We start from the raw sequence: 17,480 nt of genomic DNA on the forward strand, positions 1-17,480 counted from the left end.
CCCCCAAAAAAAAAACAGACAAGGATACTTTCTACACTGATCCTGCTCCTGTTGAATGAATGATTGGTATCTCCGGGCGACGCCTTCAAATGTAGCGGATTTGAAACCCCAAAGATACGAGAGAGCCTGAAAGCACCACCGGAGTGGTTTTCAATATTCAATCTTCAGAGCTTGTTTCAGTTTTCAGGGTTTTCCAGAAAGAACACGTTGTTTTTTTTCTTTCCTCTTGCATATTGGTGAACAAGTGCTGAGGCAAGCACCTTCTGAAATGCTTGTACTGTAGATAATAGTCTTTGCATGGGTGGGGTGAAATGCAATCACGGCGGAGTTTGATTGACAAGCGTGCTGTCAGAGGCGACGCACCGAGATCTGCATCGATGCCAGACAACTAGCTGTTCTACTTGTTAGTAGCTGAGGGGACTTTTTTTTTGACAACCTCGTGACAGAAGTTAAAATCTTTGATCCCATGTTTCCTGAAAGTGCTGAGAGGTTTTTTTTGAGAACTTCTCTTTTTGAGCCCACTTGAAGCTTGCATGCATCCAATCTAATCAACATTTGCCTCTAGACCTGAACTATGACATCTACTTTCCTTTAATTACATGCATTCTCCACATATGCACGGGGTTGTTCTTCTGCATCTACTTTGTACGTGCGCAGTGCATATCATTTTGTGAGGTGCATTGTGACTCCCAGCATGAATGGTCGGTCCATGAAGTTGTTCCAAATGCAGAGATGAAGGACTCGGCGGTGTTTGGGATATCGTAGACAGAGCCCGGGTGTCGTGGGTGTTGTCGCTGGATGAGCTTAAAAAAACAAAAACACGCACCCTGCTGGATCTTCTCAGGTGCTGTGAGCTGGTTCCTCCTTCTGCGCGGCGTCTTCGCTCTCAGCCCCTCCTCCCTCTGTCTTGGCCGAATCCGACCCCGCGGCGCCCCCGGAGGCCGCTCCCGGAGACGAGTCGTCCGGTTCGGCAGCATCCAGGGACTGCGGGTTGGAGGCGGGGCTACCGGCGGTGGCGGTGACGGGGCTTCGGTCTGCACCGAGGACCGGTGTGGCCCCCAGGGAGTCAGAGGGAGCTTCCTCGGTCATGGCTGTAGGGGAGACGGCGTTCAGGAGGGGTTTGCGGGAGGCGTAGGTGGTCCCAGCATCAGTGTCACTGTCCAGCGGGAGGCCGGAGGTGGTGAACTCCACCCCAGAGTCGCTCATCTCCAGAAAATTGTCCGAGGACAGAGTGTGGTAGCGGCCCGATTTGGACACCTCAAGGCCCTGAGGAGAACGAGGGAGGAGAGGAGATTCACATCAGGGAAAAAGGAAGAGGAAGTAGGAGGAGCCAGGAAATAACATGGAAAAGCGGTGGAGGAAGGTGAGGGTGGGGGGGGGGTAAAAATTGAGGTCAAAGGAAAAAGTAATTGTGAATAATTCATGCACATGTTTCTGGGACCATATTTATACATCCACCTTCCACTCTCATGTAAATGGAACACTGCTTGTTTTCCATGTTACACGGAGACGAGCTGCGTCTGTGCATATCTTCTAAATAGTTTACACTTCCATTGCTCCATTGTATTGCTTATCTTATTGTTGCTTTTTGTAAAATATATTTGAGTATCTGTTACTACATTTTATTTCTGTGTAGCAAGGCGGGGGCTTTAAACTGCATGTCGCGGTGCTGTCTTCTATCTTAAAATGAGAATAAAGCTGCTGCGAGAAACTTAGTAAACTGTGAGTTGATTTTGACATTGACTTGTTTTACCGCGGCAGGGTCTGACACTCCCAGAGAGGAGAAGGAGGAGGAGGAGACTGCTGGGAGCTGAGCTCTCTTCTTCTGTTCTAAGCTCTGACAGCAAGTGCCAGGCTGCTGTGAAGCCACATCTGGGTCTGTACCCGGGGGCCCTGGTCTCTGCTGGAGGCCCCCCCGCTGTAACTTGTAAGTTGTCAGTAACTTTAAGTTGTTAAAAGCTATAAAATCGGATTTGTAAAAAAGAAACTCTAGAATTTACGGCTGAGAGGGAACCCTTGACTTTAACAATAAACAGGAGGAATGTCATTGTCAGTTGAAACTTGCTGAGACATGAAAAAAGTGTTCAATTATAACCTATAGCTGCCAAGATATGGTTTGATGTTTAAATCAATAAATCTGAGAGCGCTACTATAGTTTCATTCTGATCTTCCATATCAATGAAGAACTTCAAATTAAACTACTATAACAACTCCCTGACCCTTGACCTCTTTAATTGCCTTACTCTTTATTTCAGTTACATAAAAGCTCATTAAACATTCATCTAATCTGTTCCAGCGCTGAGAGTAGAGTCAAAGGTGTTTTGCCTTTTAATAACACTTTATAAGTAGGTGGCTTCTGAAAAAGCAATCAAAAACACAAGGATGGCTGATGAAGATAGTTTATTGGTCTATATAAAGATGTCTTGTAATCAGGTTTTATATATATATATCATTATTTTTATCATATTTCTTATGCTGGAATTATTCTTGTATTGTTTATAAGCTTTAAGCCTGATTTTTAGTCTTTTCCCACTTTTCCCAAAACCACACTAATACTAATTTTTGACCCTTTCTTAGTGATCTCACGTTGTTCCAAGCTGCAGCACCAAGTTTGAAAGAGAAACTGAATTAACAGGTATTAATAAAAAGACCCAGTAACATTTCTCCTTTTACCAACCCAGTTTGTGAAATTGAAAATGACATGAAAAGAACAGTAAGTCCAGCATAGTATAAAAGCAGCATATTTGGTGATAAATAAGTATAAGTGATAAATAGTCGCGTTAAAACCAGGTGTGTTTTCATTCATGTGTCAGCCATCTTTGGCCCTCGCGGCCCCACCACTGACCTTGATGGTGACCTCTGTGCTCTCCGTGGGCTGCTCGCACACAGACTGCGTGAGAGACTCCTCCGTGAACCTGGTGTAGGCTTCATGGACCACCTGCAGACCCAAACACAAACAGGCACGTGCACGCGGGGAGACGCCTGAAAATGTGGCCACCACAAAATATACAGGGACAACGCCTTAGAGGACATAAAGACACAAGCACACGTAGCTACACAGAACACTAAATCACCATCTACTGTACTGAAGCTTGTGTGACAGGAGTAAAAGACAAGCTGATTGGTTTGTCTTTGTGGTCGGGCAGCAGGAGGTTGGGAGGAAGCACAGCTAACCTTTCACAAATATCCCTTCCATTGAACTGCAGGGAAGAAAAGACGAGGGGAGGGGAAGGATTGGCGGGGTGGGGGGGGGGGGGAGATGTGCTCGGTTGGAGGAGTAGAAGGGGGGGGGAGAGGAAGAGGAGGGAGGCCACGAAGTTGGAGAAAAGAGGTAGAGGAGCTGTTGGAATAAAGGGGCGGGAGTAGAAGGTGCATCAGAGATGACAAGCTGGCATTTAAAAGGGACAAGATTTAGGGACAAGTTTTCCAAACTTTCTTGAAAACACTGAAAGATAGAAACCTTCGTTTTTCTCAAATCCTCTGAAGCTCGATCTCGCAGATGTTTTTGAAAGGGTGGAATCCATCGAGAGATGAGTTAGAGACATTCAAGTTCGGTGGCGTCCCTGAGGGGTCGCTGACCTCCTCTCACACTCTCTGAGGACATTCAGGACACGTCAGCGACCTCGAGGGCAGCCGCTGTCATCTCAACCTCCGCTGTCACTACACAAGCTCACTTCATACGAATCCATACGCACGAGAAAATAAAGGCACATTATAAGCATTTCTATACGCACTAATGGATAAGTCCGCATAGACAGGAACACCCAAAGAATACGAGTGCACGTACGAGGAGTGAAGGATGAAATGCTGATTTTACATTTACTGCACGCTGTTCACTGATATGAGCAGATACGTGTAGTGACCGTCGCTGCAGTACTTTGACTAGTGACGGCTACTGGAACTAGTTGTGTTTCATTTAAATGGTGACTTTTCACTAATAGCAATGTGTCGTAGAACAGAAAACAGAGACTAAACACACAAGCTCATTCACATGAATTCACCGATGTGAAAATAGACTTAGTAACAGCGGTCAATGACACGTGTTGTGGGTAAATGTAAAAACAGCACGCGACAGGGGAGGCGTCTTAATGTCGTGTCATGTGTTGATCTAATGCTTTTAAAGACGTGAATATGAACAAATAACATCGTACCCACAGAAACTAGACAAACACAGACAGACATTAGAAAACACACTGGATGGGGAAACAGTCGATGAGACGCTACTGCTCTTAACACATACACCACACATACGACTAGCATGGTTACCCCCCCCCCCCAAACACACACACACACACACACACACAGATCACAGATACTGACCTTGGAATTCACACCACACAATAAAACGACACTGAAGTAGGAAATATGTGCACGTGAGAGAAACCACACCCTGTTAGTTTGAAACAGCAGGGGAACTACAGGTCAGATTGTTGAAGAGTCACTGATTGTGTGAGCAGAAGAAGGAGAGAAGGGAGGAGAAGGGAGGAAAGAGAAGGACGGAGATGGGAGGAAAGAAAGAAGGGAGGAGAGAGAGAAAGGAGAAGGTGGAAGGAGAGAGAGAGAGAGAAGGGCAGATGTGTGTAAGTGTGACTTCCTCTGATATCGGTGCTCAGCTGCTGTAACACACGTCCACACGAGGAGGTCCGAACCATCTGAACAGGTCACAGCCTCTCTTCTTAACTTTCAAATCTGGTTTTCTCAAAGCAAGTGCCTCTGTGATCTGACCTGAGAGAGGAAACAGCTCTTCGACTTGCTTTAAGAAAGGGAAGATTCGAGGGTGAAATAGTGGATTGTATTACTGAACCAAAGAGGCAGATGTCTGCAGTGTGCACCACGACTTGCTTCAACGCCGTGTCTACAGGCCGGCCGAGGCTGCAGCACAGAGACTGCAGTGCTCTTTACCACTGACATTGTCCTTTACATCCATCCCTCGATAAGGAACTACTACCAATCCCGTGGCTACCAATCTTCCTGGCCACTGGAGGTTTGTAGTCCGGAGGCCGACAAAATTAGGAATGAATATGTAAATGATATCTTTATATAGCATGACAATCTGCTCACTTGAATAATGAAAAGAAAATAATATACAAATGATTAATAAGTAGATAAAAACTATTTATGAAAGCATTAAATAGATGCATATAAAATGTATATATATATATATTTTTGAATTAATACATTTATTCATAATTCTTGATTTGAGACATCCTCAGCTATGTTGCTACCTACTTGGCCCTGTGCCCCCCATAAAATGAAATACATGCTTATATTCTTCAGCTCAGTCATCTGAATAGTGTGTAAGATTCACAGAGACAGCTTGTCCCAAGTCGTGGTGCCAGATCCACTGAAGGTAATTGATTGACTTTTAGTCAAATAGGGTCTTCGATCAACTTCTGCCTGCTCATTAGGATTGATCGCAGTTTCTCCTCAGTGTCCAGGATGTATTTAGCGTGCCGGCATTTCTTTAATGGATTGGTATCGTCTCAAAAAGCACAGCGATTGATGAAGTACTGAACACACATTTCTGAAACTGCAACCAATGATCCTGTCACAGCAATTTGATCAAGGAACTTGTTTGCCAAAAAAAAAAAAAAAGGGAAGCACATTTCTCAAGACGCCAAAGGAGGAGCAGTAAGAAAAGAGGCCGGAACACAATTCTCTCACCAAGAAGAGGCTCCGTTTGAGGCTGAGAGGGAGAAACGCAACGCGATCAGAGACACGATGAGCATCGCAAACTAATAACACAAAGGATAAGACATTCCCACACAACCCTGGGTAAGCTATGCTATGTTATGCTAAAAAAAAACACCCAAAATGAGAACCACGAGTGGGCTGCGACGCGGTTACAGAGTGCCCGGGACGAGAGGCGGACATTCATGTGACATCACACACAGATTTCCAGATGTGCGGGTGGGAATCGCTTTGAGCGTCGGTCGGCTGTCGGCTGCTGAGGTTTAACTCGGGTTCAGAAGCCTCCGTCCTGATTGGTTGTAACAGCCTACTTCGCATTCTTCTAAGCCATTAGTCATGTGACAAGAGGACACAGCAGTTAGGTTCGACCAAAAATTTAAAATTAAAGATATTAATCACTTTGGCAGAGGATAAGCTTCGGGGTGAAATGAAGTGTTTAAGAAGGACATTATTGATGTTTCAGTGTAAAATGTATTTTATTAATGCAGGTTATTGTTGATAACTTCAGTGATTGACATTTTGTGTTAAAGAAAGAATCCCTGCTTGAGTTAGTTAGAACTTAATTTATAAATATGATTTAACCTTTCACCAAACTGTGTAAGCTATAATTTAGTGTATATTTATCTGAAACGACATTTTAGAGTAATTTGCTCGTTACAAAATAATAACCTCATGAGAAAAAACTGAACTGCCAATGACCAAATTAGCCTCTATTGTGACTTTGCTTTTTGGATGAATTATTGAACAGCAACACTCAGCTGACAACTTCAAATTCAAATTGAAATCAAATTGTTTTAACAGAAATACGTGAGCATCCTGACCATTCGCCATGAAGCAGAAACATGAAGAAATTGAGGTTAAAAAGTAGCTGTTTTAGTAAATTTAATTTAATTTGAGTTTGATTTTATAATCCTAACAACATTTCTTATTATCTTAACCAAAACAACTGTGAGCTTTGGAATGTGACACATTTTCCCTTACTGTCTGTGGGCTGTTTCCAATGAGTGAGTCATTTATCTGTGTAGGGTTATTAATTGAACCATGAGTTTAAACTGTTTTAGAGATGATTTACTGATTCTGGCCCAGTCCAATCATTAAGTGTATCATTTATTTGCCTCTGTTTGTTATAACGATATAAAACATAATTCAGTTTGCAAAATAGATTAAAAATAGTCCTAGCTATTTTCAATTAATCTGACATTTTAAATCCAGTTCTTCAGTGATCTTATGAAACCCTCATTGATCTGAACGTAATGGATCTTTCCATTTGGTTGCTTCTTTTGAGCAGTCTATCGAGTATAAAGCAGTCAATTCCTGAGCCCGAGTGGATGGCTGTGTTGACCGAAGGGTTAATTGACACCTCCTCTAAATCATCCAATCACTCAGCTGTCCGTATTGAGCCGGTCAACAGAAGAGAGCAAGGACTAAGTCACATATGAGCTTGTTGTTGTTCCACGGCTCGGCACAACCTTTAATGCCCTCACAATGAAGTCTTAATTTAAGAGTTTCTATAAAGGTGGACATTTTAGGAGAAAATGCAAATGATCTCAGCAGACATATATCTAGGGCTGGGTCCTACATGTGTAACGAAAGGTATCAGAACGTATACGGATCCATATAGTGAACATACAGACAGCTGACCCTAGCTAATAGTTCTAATAGTTCTTCACCCTGCTCTGTGTGAGTAATTGGAGTAGTAGGTGTGTTGTTACATTATTGATGAGTGTACATTTAAATGATGTGGATCCACAGGTGACCCCTTAAAGTTTCGGAGCATGTGGACACATCTTACAACTTCAGTTCCTTGGCTGGACTAGCTTACCATCCGCAGGAACAAAGCCCTCCTCTGCTTTAACCCAGTTACCCCACACGCCTCACTCTGACACACCCATCACATGGCCTGCGGGTCCAGGGCTGGCTCAGACAAAGGCGCCAGGTGGACGTTACCTGTCTGAAGGCCTCGCCGTCTCCCTTGCCGGCCTGCTGAGCGATCAGCGTCAGCTTCTTGCTCTTCTCGCTCCTCTTGTGCATCCTGTAGATGCAGGACAGCAGGCATACGAGCAGCATGAAGGCGATCACGCTCAGCATGGAGAGGACGGCCACGGTCAGCGGAGGCAGCTTGTAGGCTGAGAGGGAGACGACGGCAAAGACAAACAACCAATGAGACTTCTGTGACTGTAGAAAGGTGCCTTCAAAGGGACTTTGCTGTGTAGATACTCCAGTTTCATCTCCGTAGGCCTTTGGGGAGATCAGGCTCACATACTACGTGACGTGTCGGCCTTAGATCTTCACTTAAGGACCTCTAGCAGTTGTAGTGTTTAACAATTCATGAAAAATGAATTTTTAACGGACTGTTTTATACCAACTTTGTCTGCCGACTCCTTCAACCTCTCGTCAACTGCTTCGGCAGCTAAAAAGTCGTCTCCAGCAAACATCTAGGCCAAGAACAAGTGGTACCAATTGTATAACAGATGTGGGATGCGGCTTGGTCAATGGCGTTAAGCTTCAAACCTCGGGGGTCAATAGGTGCACGCAACGTAAAAAGATGAGCATCATTTAAATGTACATGTATTAGAAAAGAGTCTGTTGAAGGCCACATTTTGGCTCAACAACATACATCCATAGAAAAGTTGAGTCTTTTGTTAAGATCCACGTCAGTCAGAGCCGATACCAGCCGGACACATCGCTGGTGCTGTGATTTTGACTGTAAGGGAGAGACAGTAGGTGGAGATCCTGGTGCACAACCTAGTACCAGGTCCAACTGCAAAGGTCAAAGAAGTGATTCTATGAAATAAGCAATGACCTCCTACATATGACAAAAGTCCCTTTGCCACTTAGTTGTATAGAGTGTTTGGACAGCACCTCTGGCTCTGCTGCGATGATGTTAATGCGCTCCTTCAACGGTGTGTTATACCAGTGCAAAGCCAAATTGATGAGTTCTATTTTAAGATGATGTCTCGGACCTTTGATCACTAAGGTTCATGATCTCATTTGCTTCAGAGTGGCTCTTTATGCACAAGAGCTTTGGCTGGCACACTGTCACACAGGATGTACCAGCCTCCATGCACTTTATCACATGTTTGATAATGATGTTAACCTACAGCTGATACTGGACTTAAAATCACTATATATTTTTATTTAGTAGGAAATTATATTTAACACAGCAAACCAATATCAGAATCAAATATAGTATGTTAACGATCTAAATGTGTCTTGTTCCCTCACATTCCACCTCAATGTAGACGTGAGCCACAGGAAACCCGGCCTGGTCCGTCACTTTGAAGATACCCGCGTCGGTCACTTGGATGTTCTTAATGTTGAGCTGTGATCCCTGCACGCTCAGCCTGCCCTCCATCACAGGCTCCAGAGACTCCATCAGGACCCCCTGGTCCAGGATGACCCGGTCCCAGCTGTCCGACTTCGGCCTATAGACGACGTTCACGTTGGGATGTTGCAGGTAGAGATTTATCTTCACGTTTTCTCCATGTACCGGCCGGAGAAAGTCTTGGTGCTCTGCGGAGAGAAATATGAACGGATGAATCCTAATGCTGAACTAGTGGGATTAAGATTTAAAACAACAATAGAATAAATTAAAACTACTTTTAGAATGCCGGTAAAGCAAGAACCTGGGGACAACAATGGTAACATGGTCTTCTTCCATGTTCTTCTCCACAGTCACGAATATGACCCATCACCTCATCATAAAGCTTCACCAAGCGTAACCATCAATAAAATGATTTTTACTTTTTTTAACTTATTCACCCATTGGCCAATAAGGCATCTAAAAATGGAGTTAAAAAGGAAATTAAATCCTGGATGTAATGCATACATTTAAGTCTGAGATAATAGGGTTAAACACGACTAATTCAATTTTTCCTTGAGTACTAAATAGCTTTTAACAGTATTTTTTTTACTTCACAGGTCAAAGAATGTCAGGTGGGGTACCACATATTTGTAAAATATATGTATTTTCCTAATGTTTATTCACACAAAAGTTTCTGGAAAGTGTGAGAGTCTACATTCACTAATACAAAACTATTTTGTGGCTGGGGTTTATATATGCAATCATTTTAGAAAATGCATATATATATATGTATATACTAACACATATACTGTATATATATATATTTATATATCTACATACTTTTTTGGTTTCATGATGTAATGAAATCATGTAAATTTGTTCATGCCTGCGAAGCTGCAGAGTAAATCATAGAAAAGTACAGTAATGTTTTTGATCTCTATCCTATTGTTATTTCTGCAGCTGCAACTTTAACCTCATTTAAAATACGTTCATAAAGCGCTCGTGACCATCCTTGAGATCTTCCCCTAGCTGTGTCACATTTCTCATCAAGCCAAGTACACGCGTGTGATCAAGGAATGCTGATTGGACGCAGCGAAGCCCAGCTATCTCCTGACCTCTGACATTCAGGCAGTTCCTCCTCCGGATTTTGCCCTCGCGGTCCAGCACCGTGAAGCTGCCCTCGTCCGCCATGCTGACCGCGTGCAGCGTCACCCGTTTCTCCGTCACGCTGAGACGCCCCGCGTATTCCTCGGCTGGCACCGCCGTCTGGTTGAACAGCACCACGGGTGGAGGCTCTGTGGCATGATGTATCTCAGTGTGATTGGTAGACTGAATCAGTCCGGGCCTTAAAAGGAGAAGAGGAGGTAAATATTACCTTGACATCTCCAGAGGTTTATTTACATACGGCTGTAATGTATTCAAACTATCGCTATGCTGAACACACATTACTGAATCCATTTTTTCCTGTCCGTCTCTAACTGACCATACCTAAACTCCAAGGTGATGGGGCCCTCCACGCGGTTGAGATGGATGTAGTAAGTGTCTCCATACTTCACCACTTGCTCCACAGCGCAGTCTGAGCAACAAGACCAGAGGACGTAAAGGTCAAAGCCTGCAACTTTCTGTCATGATGTGGTGATTGAGCAGAGATTTAAATGGCTTCAGGGTTGTTTGGAAGGTTCTACATGCAGGATTAAGCTGTGGCTGCAAACAAGGTTTTCCAACGTGAAGCTGTAACGTTAGTGGATGGGATGTCTCCCTGAGCAGAGGAGGAGGTCTCTCTCCCTCAGAGCCTCTCTGTGCTCCCTTGTGTCCTTGCTCCCATTCAACGGTAACAGCTGATAAGCCGTCCTGACCCAATGCAGGTGCAGCAGCTTAGCGCCCGCCTTCCAGTTCCCCCCCAGGTTAACGCTGTTAGCTCTGTCACCACTGTTAGCCTTCATAGCATCGTTAGCTTCTAGGCATGCTGATGATGCAGAATTAAGCATGTTTACTGATTCGCATGTCACTTTTTTTTACATGGCTAAGATGGGGACCATTGTTATTTAGGTACATCAACATTGTTTTAATTGATGATATAGGAAGGTTTGTAATTCCTTCCAGAGTTCTCTTGGGTTTATTTCCTGTACCGTCCACCACAACGGAAAGCTTACCCCTGACAATGAGGACGAGGTGCTTGACTGTGTCGGTTCTGTTGGTGTTCTTGATGACGTACACCCCCTCGTCCTCCTCCTGCACGTCCTCCAGCAACAGGTGGTCCAGAGAGTTGATGCTGCCCCGTGGATTCACCACCACACCCGCTCGCATCAGGACCACCTCAGGGAGGCCTTTGGTCCTGGGTTTGAACACGACCTCACCAAGGTTCCCAGGCGGGACGTCGATGTGAATGTCCTCTCCGAAGAATGCTGTCCTGTGCTCCTCTGTGACTGGTAAAGACAACGAAGAAAGTTTTATTAGACATCCATATCCTTATAATCAGCTGTTCTAAAAAAAGGACTTGTGGTTGCGCTGCAATCCAAACAATCCTACCTTTTAAAGATGCTGACACAACTGTGAAGGAAAAGATAGAGAGAAGTTCAAATCCATTTTTGTCTTGTGGTTTGCTGATTTGTACAAAGAGATCTAAACAAGTCAGAGCTCCTTTGTTCTTACTGGGGAAAACCCTCATAAACACCCCATGAAACTTGAAAGTGTTTGAAATGTAAATGCCTCGCTTAATGACCACTACAAATAGTAGAAGAGGAAACAAAAGCAAAGGAAATACATGTAAATGATATGGATCACAAACCCACTTCCACTGTGTTTCACAGGATGTACCCTAATCAAACCGACTCTGCTTCACAGGAAGCTCCTCCATCCCATCCTGCTCCCCAGTGCCTGATTATGTAAATGCTCACCGGTGCAGAACAGGGCGCTAAGCACTGCGGCGCTGGCTACCTTCATCTTGATTGCTCGCTCTCTGGAATAAAAGAAACACACACGTGATACACATACAGTTGAAAAGTAAGCTCTTTGGAGCATGATTACAGCTTCAAAGGATCAATTTGCGACTTTCTGAAAAAAAAACTGCTATAATGATCGGACTTACTTACGGTAAAGTTCTGCTGCCAATTTGGGTCATTGAATTTAAAAAACAGAAACACTTCCACAAAGTACCAAGCATGCCAATTTCAATCTGTGTAATCAAATTGAAGAGAAGATCCCCCCCCCCCCACACACACACACACACACTCTGCACCACTCTAAAGTGGTGCTGTAATGTAAAATTACCATTGAGCCCAGTTTTAGTGGGGATGGCCAAAGACATTGATTGAGCTCAAGAGCCGCTCTCCACCTCTCCTGTGGTGCAACGAGTCCATCACCTCTCCACTCACGACACACGACCACAAGCCAGAGACGGACTTTAAGCAGGAAGAGTCCAACACGGGAACGAATTCAAGAGAAGCCCAGGGCATAGCAAACGAGAGCAGGACATGCTAGTGTAAATGGACAATGGGATGGACGGCGTCCAGCCAGCATGAAGCGACTGGGACCATTCACACCTGCTGCACTGGATTAGACTGGAAGTATGTAGGGGGGGGGGGGGGTCATTGGATGGAGAGAAAGTGAAAGAGACAGGGGAGACACAGCTGAAAAGAGACCTGATTTGAATGGTCTCTTCTTTAGAGGTCGGAGCATGAATATATCCTCAAACAACTGGGAGTTACGAGAGAGAAAGATGTAGTGGAGCGATGTCCACCTGAGCAGAGAATGACAAGACAGGGAGGCGCTGTTTGTGCAGTTAGCGAGCCCATCTGCTCTCACTCAACAGACACAGAGTCACTTCGGAATGACGCTCTCGCATTAAAGTGGGCGGGGATCACCCCTCGAGAGGCTTTCACTCCCCGAGCAGGACGCAGTAATCAAAGCAAATTTTCTCATCAGAGCCTTGAGCATCTTCTACAGAGCCATTAAGCTCTTTGCATGTGTAAGTGCTTCTACTAATGAGGGATTCGTTGATGGAGAGACCTGGAGAGAAAATGAGAGGTTGCTGCCGGTTTAAAACCAGTATGGGGGAAACGTAATAAGGGAAGTGCAGTCAAATGAGTCACGGAGGGCTTACCGACAGGACAAGCTGTGAGCTGCAGGCCTACGCACCACAACGTGTCAGGTGGTCCATGGAAATTACACCGTTATAGGGATGCAAAACAACCAGGACGTTACTCAAAGAAAACCACAACAAAGTGAGTATTAAGAGTCCAAAACAACTACAAATAGATTCAGAACCGCTCTAAAGGCATATGAGGAGACCAATCCCCATTTCACCACTATGTAATGGGGCTAAACTCAGAGAAATCACAAAGCTACTGCAAAAAACTCAAGATCGCTACACAGAGACACAAATGAAACTACAAAAAGACACAACGTGGCTACAAAGACCAGACACAACTTACCCCCCCCCCCCCCCACCACCCACTGAGTAAAGGTCTGCTGTCCCAATGGGGGTCACCATGGACACAACACATGACCCCTCTGGTTTGGATTTCATCAAAACTTGGTACATTTGTTTTGTTTTACATTTAGAAACATTGCGAAGAAAGTTGTCAAGGTACCCATTCTGAATTCTCCTGTTCCACTCTGTGTCCTGGATCAAAGCATCGGCTAAGAAGCCCGAGATGAGGATGTAACCTTTGGCCCTTTGCGGAGGTCTGACTCTAACCAGGGGTCACTGCTCTCCTGTCTCCTGTAATGACCACTTGAACAGAACCGGGCGGCGCAGCGCTCCCTGAACAGCGTGTGCCACATGCAGCAGTGGCGAGAGGTGCTGAGGTTACATCTTTCCAGGCTGATCTCATCAGTCCGACATCCATCCAGGCTGACGGGCTTAAGAGCCTTTTTTGCCCGTCTTGTCTCTCCTCTCCCCACAAACCAGGCATCATGCCTCAACCCTTCTCCTGTTACTGTGTTGGATCTCTCAGCTTTCGGCTTCTCTCTGTCTCTGCCACCAAGTCGGTATCTTTCGTCCTCTGAAACACGCTGCCTTATCTTTCCTTTGTTGCCTCCTTTTTTTTCCCCTCCTTAATTATCCTTCACACTGGGGAGGGGGGGGGGACTATGATTGATTTGCTGGTTTGCTCGTATGCTGGGCCATTTTTGCCCTGAAACACAGCTGAGGACGTTCTCTCCATTGTGCTGGCTCCACTATCATTGCTAACCGCTAATCCCATTAGCCTTTTTGTTCATAAGCGGCCCGGATCCTCTGACTCCTCAAGTTGAAAATCTATCACGTTTCTAATAATACATTTTTAAGATTAACGTAAATCCTCTCCTCCATCTCTGTAGACCTTCCTACGTCCTGTCCTGCACCGCCCCCCCCCCCCCCCCCCCTTCTCTGCATGCAGTCCATACAGCCGAGGGTGTGTCCCGGGCTGGCATGCATGGGGCTGTCCCGGGATGGAATGGGGGTGGAGGGGATGAGATGGAGGGAGGGAGTGGCGGAATGAGGGAGATTTTTTTGGGAGGTCAGAGTCTGAGCGTGAAAATATTCTACATTTTAATGAGATGATGCATTCTGCCTCCATCCCTGGTGTTGTACCCCCCTCCCTCCTGGGGACCAGTGAGACCACTGGGACAATGTGCGGATCCCCCGAGCTGTCGTGACAAACACTGCGCTCGGGTACGTTGCGTAACCATGGATATGGTACCCCTCAATCCGGACGGGTGCGTCCCGCTCACAGGACAGCGGGAAGCACTCGGTGATACGGAGCTGCCTTAACGGGAATTAACGCTAGTCTCCCGGATAGACATGTGTGAACTGACAGATACTGTGGTATCTTACCGGGTAATTAATAAGAAGTCTCCCGGCTCTGTTATCTCTCTCCGTTGATTGTGTTTTTTTCTGGCGTTGCTGTTGGTTACACGCCGAAATCCAACTAGCCCGAGCCAATAGTGAAAGAAAAACTGCGGAATTTAACCCACTATCTCCCCATATTTAGAGGCAAACCAGGCATATCGCAGAAATAGATATGTATAATTAGATGGTGATAATTACCTTTGTCAAGCCTCGAATCCCCCCCAAAAAAATCCCCGGACTGGGAGGGGCTCAAGAGGGATGCTCCGTGGAAATGGCCTCTCTTTTTTCTCTTTATTCCGTGATTCTCATCCACCAATCACCCGGAGCCCGACGACGGCACACTCCGGAAGCAGCGCAACACTTTCGGCTGATCTCGGGTTTGGGGGATCGGAGGCGTTCGGGAAACTTCGCAGCCGCCGGCAGCAGCAGTTGCTCTGCAAGCTCTGCCGTAGACGCGCACGGCTCCTCCAGCGTGACGCGCGCGCCTCTGATGTGACAGCACGTGTGACCTGTAGCATAGTGTTTTGCGATCACAACTTGCAATACGTGACTCTTTCAATTTGTTGTTGAGTAGAAGGGCTTTTTTATAATCATCTCATTTTACTGGCCAAATGAAGCTCAAGCAGCATCATTTATATTTACGATAGATACGGTTGTTATCATAACATTTTTTCGGGATTGTTGAAATCCTCCCTGAATGCAGACAGAAATCAAACAATCAAATGCTTTTAAAAAATGGTTAAAATGCCATCTTTGGCAGTTGCAGGGCTGTAACATCTTTTCTGTATTAGCTGTGAGAGCTACAATAGCCAAATGTCTTGTTTTCTGTTCATATTCATCATTTGGGGGAAGTGATTACATTAACAGCTAACAGCTTTGCAGAATAAATCCTCCCGTGGAACAAACCATCACCTCACATGAATGAGTTGTTGATCATTTCAAGAAATTTGCTCTCAATTGTAGAAATGAGTCTTTGTTGTCGTGCACTGGATGACAGCCAATGAGAGCTGAGTGTATGGCAAAAGGGCGCGTAAGGTAACAGTGCTAATACGGGTAAAGCATTTGTCTTATAGGAGTATAGGAGCAGGTCAGAGTGGTAGCAAAGGCCCCAGCAGCCAGCCTGTTGTATAAAGAAAGCACAGAAAGAATCAGATTAAACACTCAGAGGGAGAATGCATGCTCTGCTCTGGTAAATCCTTGTTAGTGGTCATGCTTTTGGATTAGAATAAAAGATCTCTTCCATCAAACGTCTGCGCCTCCTTTGCAATTTTTATTTTTGGATTTGAAAGGATGTTTCCCTAGTTTTGAATTCAGTAACTCATTGTTTTCTAATCTGTTGTTCATTTTCTCTTTTCAGTTGTTGCAATTTAGAAGTAAACAACGTAATTTTATTGTTGTTTCCCCCCCCAAAAATGATTTTTTAAAGGCAAGACACTGTTGGTATTGATCTGTTTCGAATGTTTAACGAGATTTGGAAGCAACGCTCCCCCTGGTCGTCAATATAGCTCCTCTGGATCTGATGGATCATGGAAGAGCATCATTACCATGGACGACTCAATGCAAAAGTGCCTTACGCTCCCTGTGACTGTTGCAGAGGTGAGGGCTGTTTCAAAGAACATGCACTACAGCAGACTACAAAGGAGGTGTCAGAGTGGCTGAGACAGTGTCCTCCAGGGGGATGCTTCGTCACCGAAACCACCACAGCTGTCAAGATGGTCCTTTCAGAGAGAGGTACGTGTTATCTGTGTCATTGATGGCCCTTCACAAGGAATACTCACAATGCACACACTTAATTCCAGCTAACACAGGGTGAGTAACGGGTCACACCCTGGACCGGTTGCCTGTCAACTGCGAGGCTGACAAAGCACCATTCACTCCCACATTCACAGGCTAGCCTGACCCCCCAGAGCATGTCTTTGGCCTGTGGGAGGGGAGAAAGCCAGAGCCCCCGGTGAGGGGGCTGCTGGGTGGTTCTGGACTCAGCGCCTCCTTGCTGTGAGGGGACAGTGATAACCACCACACCACGGTGCCACACAGACTAACTTCAGTGAAGCTGCATGTGGAGGAAGCCGATTGCCGGTTGGTGGACATAACGGCATGATGATAACAATCAGACCTCCTATGTTAACTTAAGTCTCCTATTTCTCTGTCATCAGAGCATTTGACAAGAGAGAAAACACAAAAGCGCTTAGAGACACGGTGGCTTAGATGTATTTCCCTTCCAGTGTCAGCAGCCCAAAGGCTTGCTGTGACTTTGCCTTTTGACGAGATGAACAACGAGACAAGAGCTCAAATGCTGATTTTATGTTTGGTGAGGACCTAGAACCATTTTGATGACATTAGCAGCAATAAGTCCACCCTGTTCAAGTGGGGAAATATGGAATCTAACCAGTAAGATCTGTGCATTGTATAACATATATGCTTCTCCTGCATGTCTTGTCTTCATACCTGTCTTGCATGGTCTAAAAAGCACCCTTCAGACAATTGTTTGTGAAATAAAAACTGTGTGACATACAATTTAGCCAATCAGTGTCCTTAAATAGACTCAGTTTGACCGAGCTTGCGCGTTCTCCTTCTGGAGGAAGTAAAGAGCACGGATTTTATCGCCTTCAAGCAGACGAAAGGTCCGACATATATACATATTATATCGTA

General features: G+C 45.1%; 1 protein-coding gene across 2 annotated transcripts; it reads right to left on the minus strand.

Annotated features, from left to right (window-relative positions):
- Positions 1–15,307, minus strand: LOC119219165 (uncharacterized). 2 transcript variants are annotated; one of them, XM_037474112.2, is made up of 10 exons: positions 15,027–15,307; positions 11,893–11,954; positions 11,525–11,545; positions 11,149–11,421; positions 10,484–10,571; positions 10,111–10,340; positions 8,917–9,204; positions 7,639–7,817; positions 2,846–2,938; positions 1–1,266 (listed from the first exon to the last, which is right to left on the minus strand). In XM_037474112.2, the coding sequence occupies exons 2-10, from the start codon at positions 11,936–11,938 to the stop codon at positions 841–843; spliced, it is 1,644 nt and encodes a 547-aa protein (XP_037330009.2). In that variant the 5' UTR covers positions 11,939–11,954; positions 15,027–15,307; the 3' UTR covers positions 1–840. The 2 variants fall into 2 exon arrangements, with proteins under 2 accessions (XP_037330009.2, XP_062414360.1); XM_062558376.1 differs by lacking the exon at positions 15,027–15,307 and adding an exon at positions 14,814–14,985.
- Between the last annotated feature and the right edge of the window lie 2,173 nt (positions 15,308–17,480).

The sequence above is a fragment of the Pungitius pungitius genome, chromosome 17 (assembly GCF_949316345.1).
Source record: "Pungitius pungitius chromosome 17, fPunPun2.1, whole genome shotgun sequence".
Lineage (NCBI taxonomy): Eukaryota > Metazoa > Chordata > Actinopteri > Perciformes > Gasterosteidae > Pungitius > Pungitius pungitius.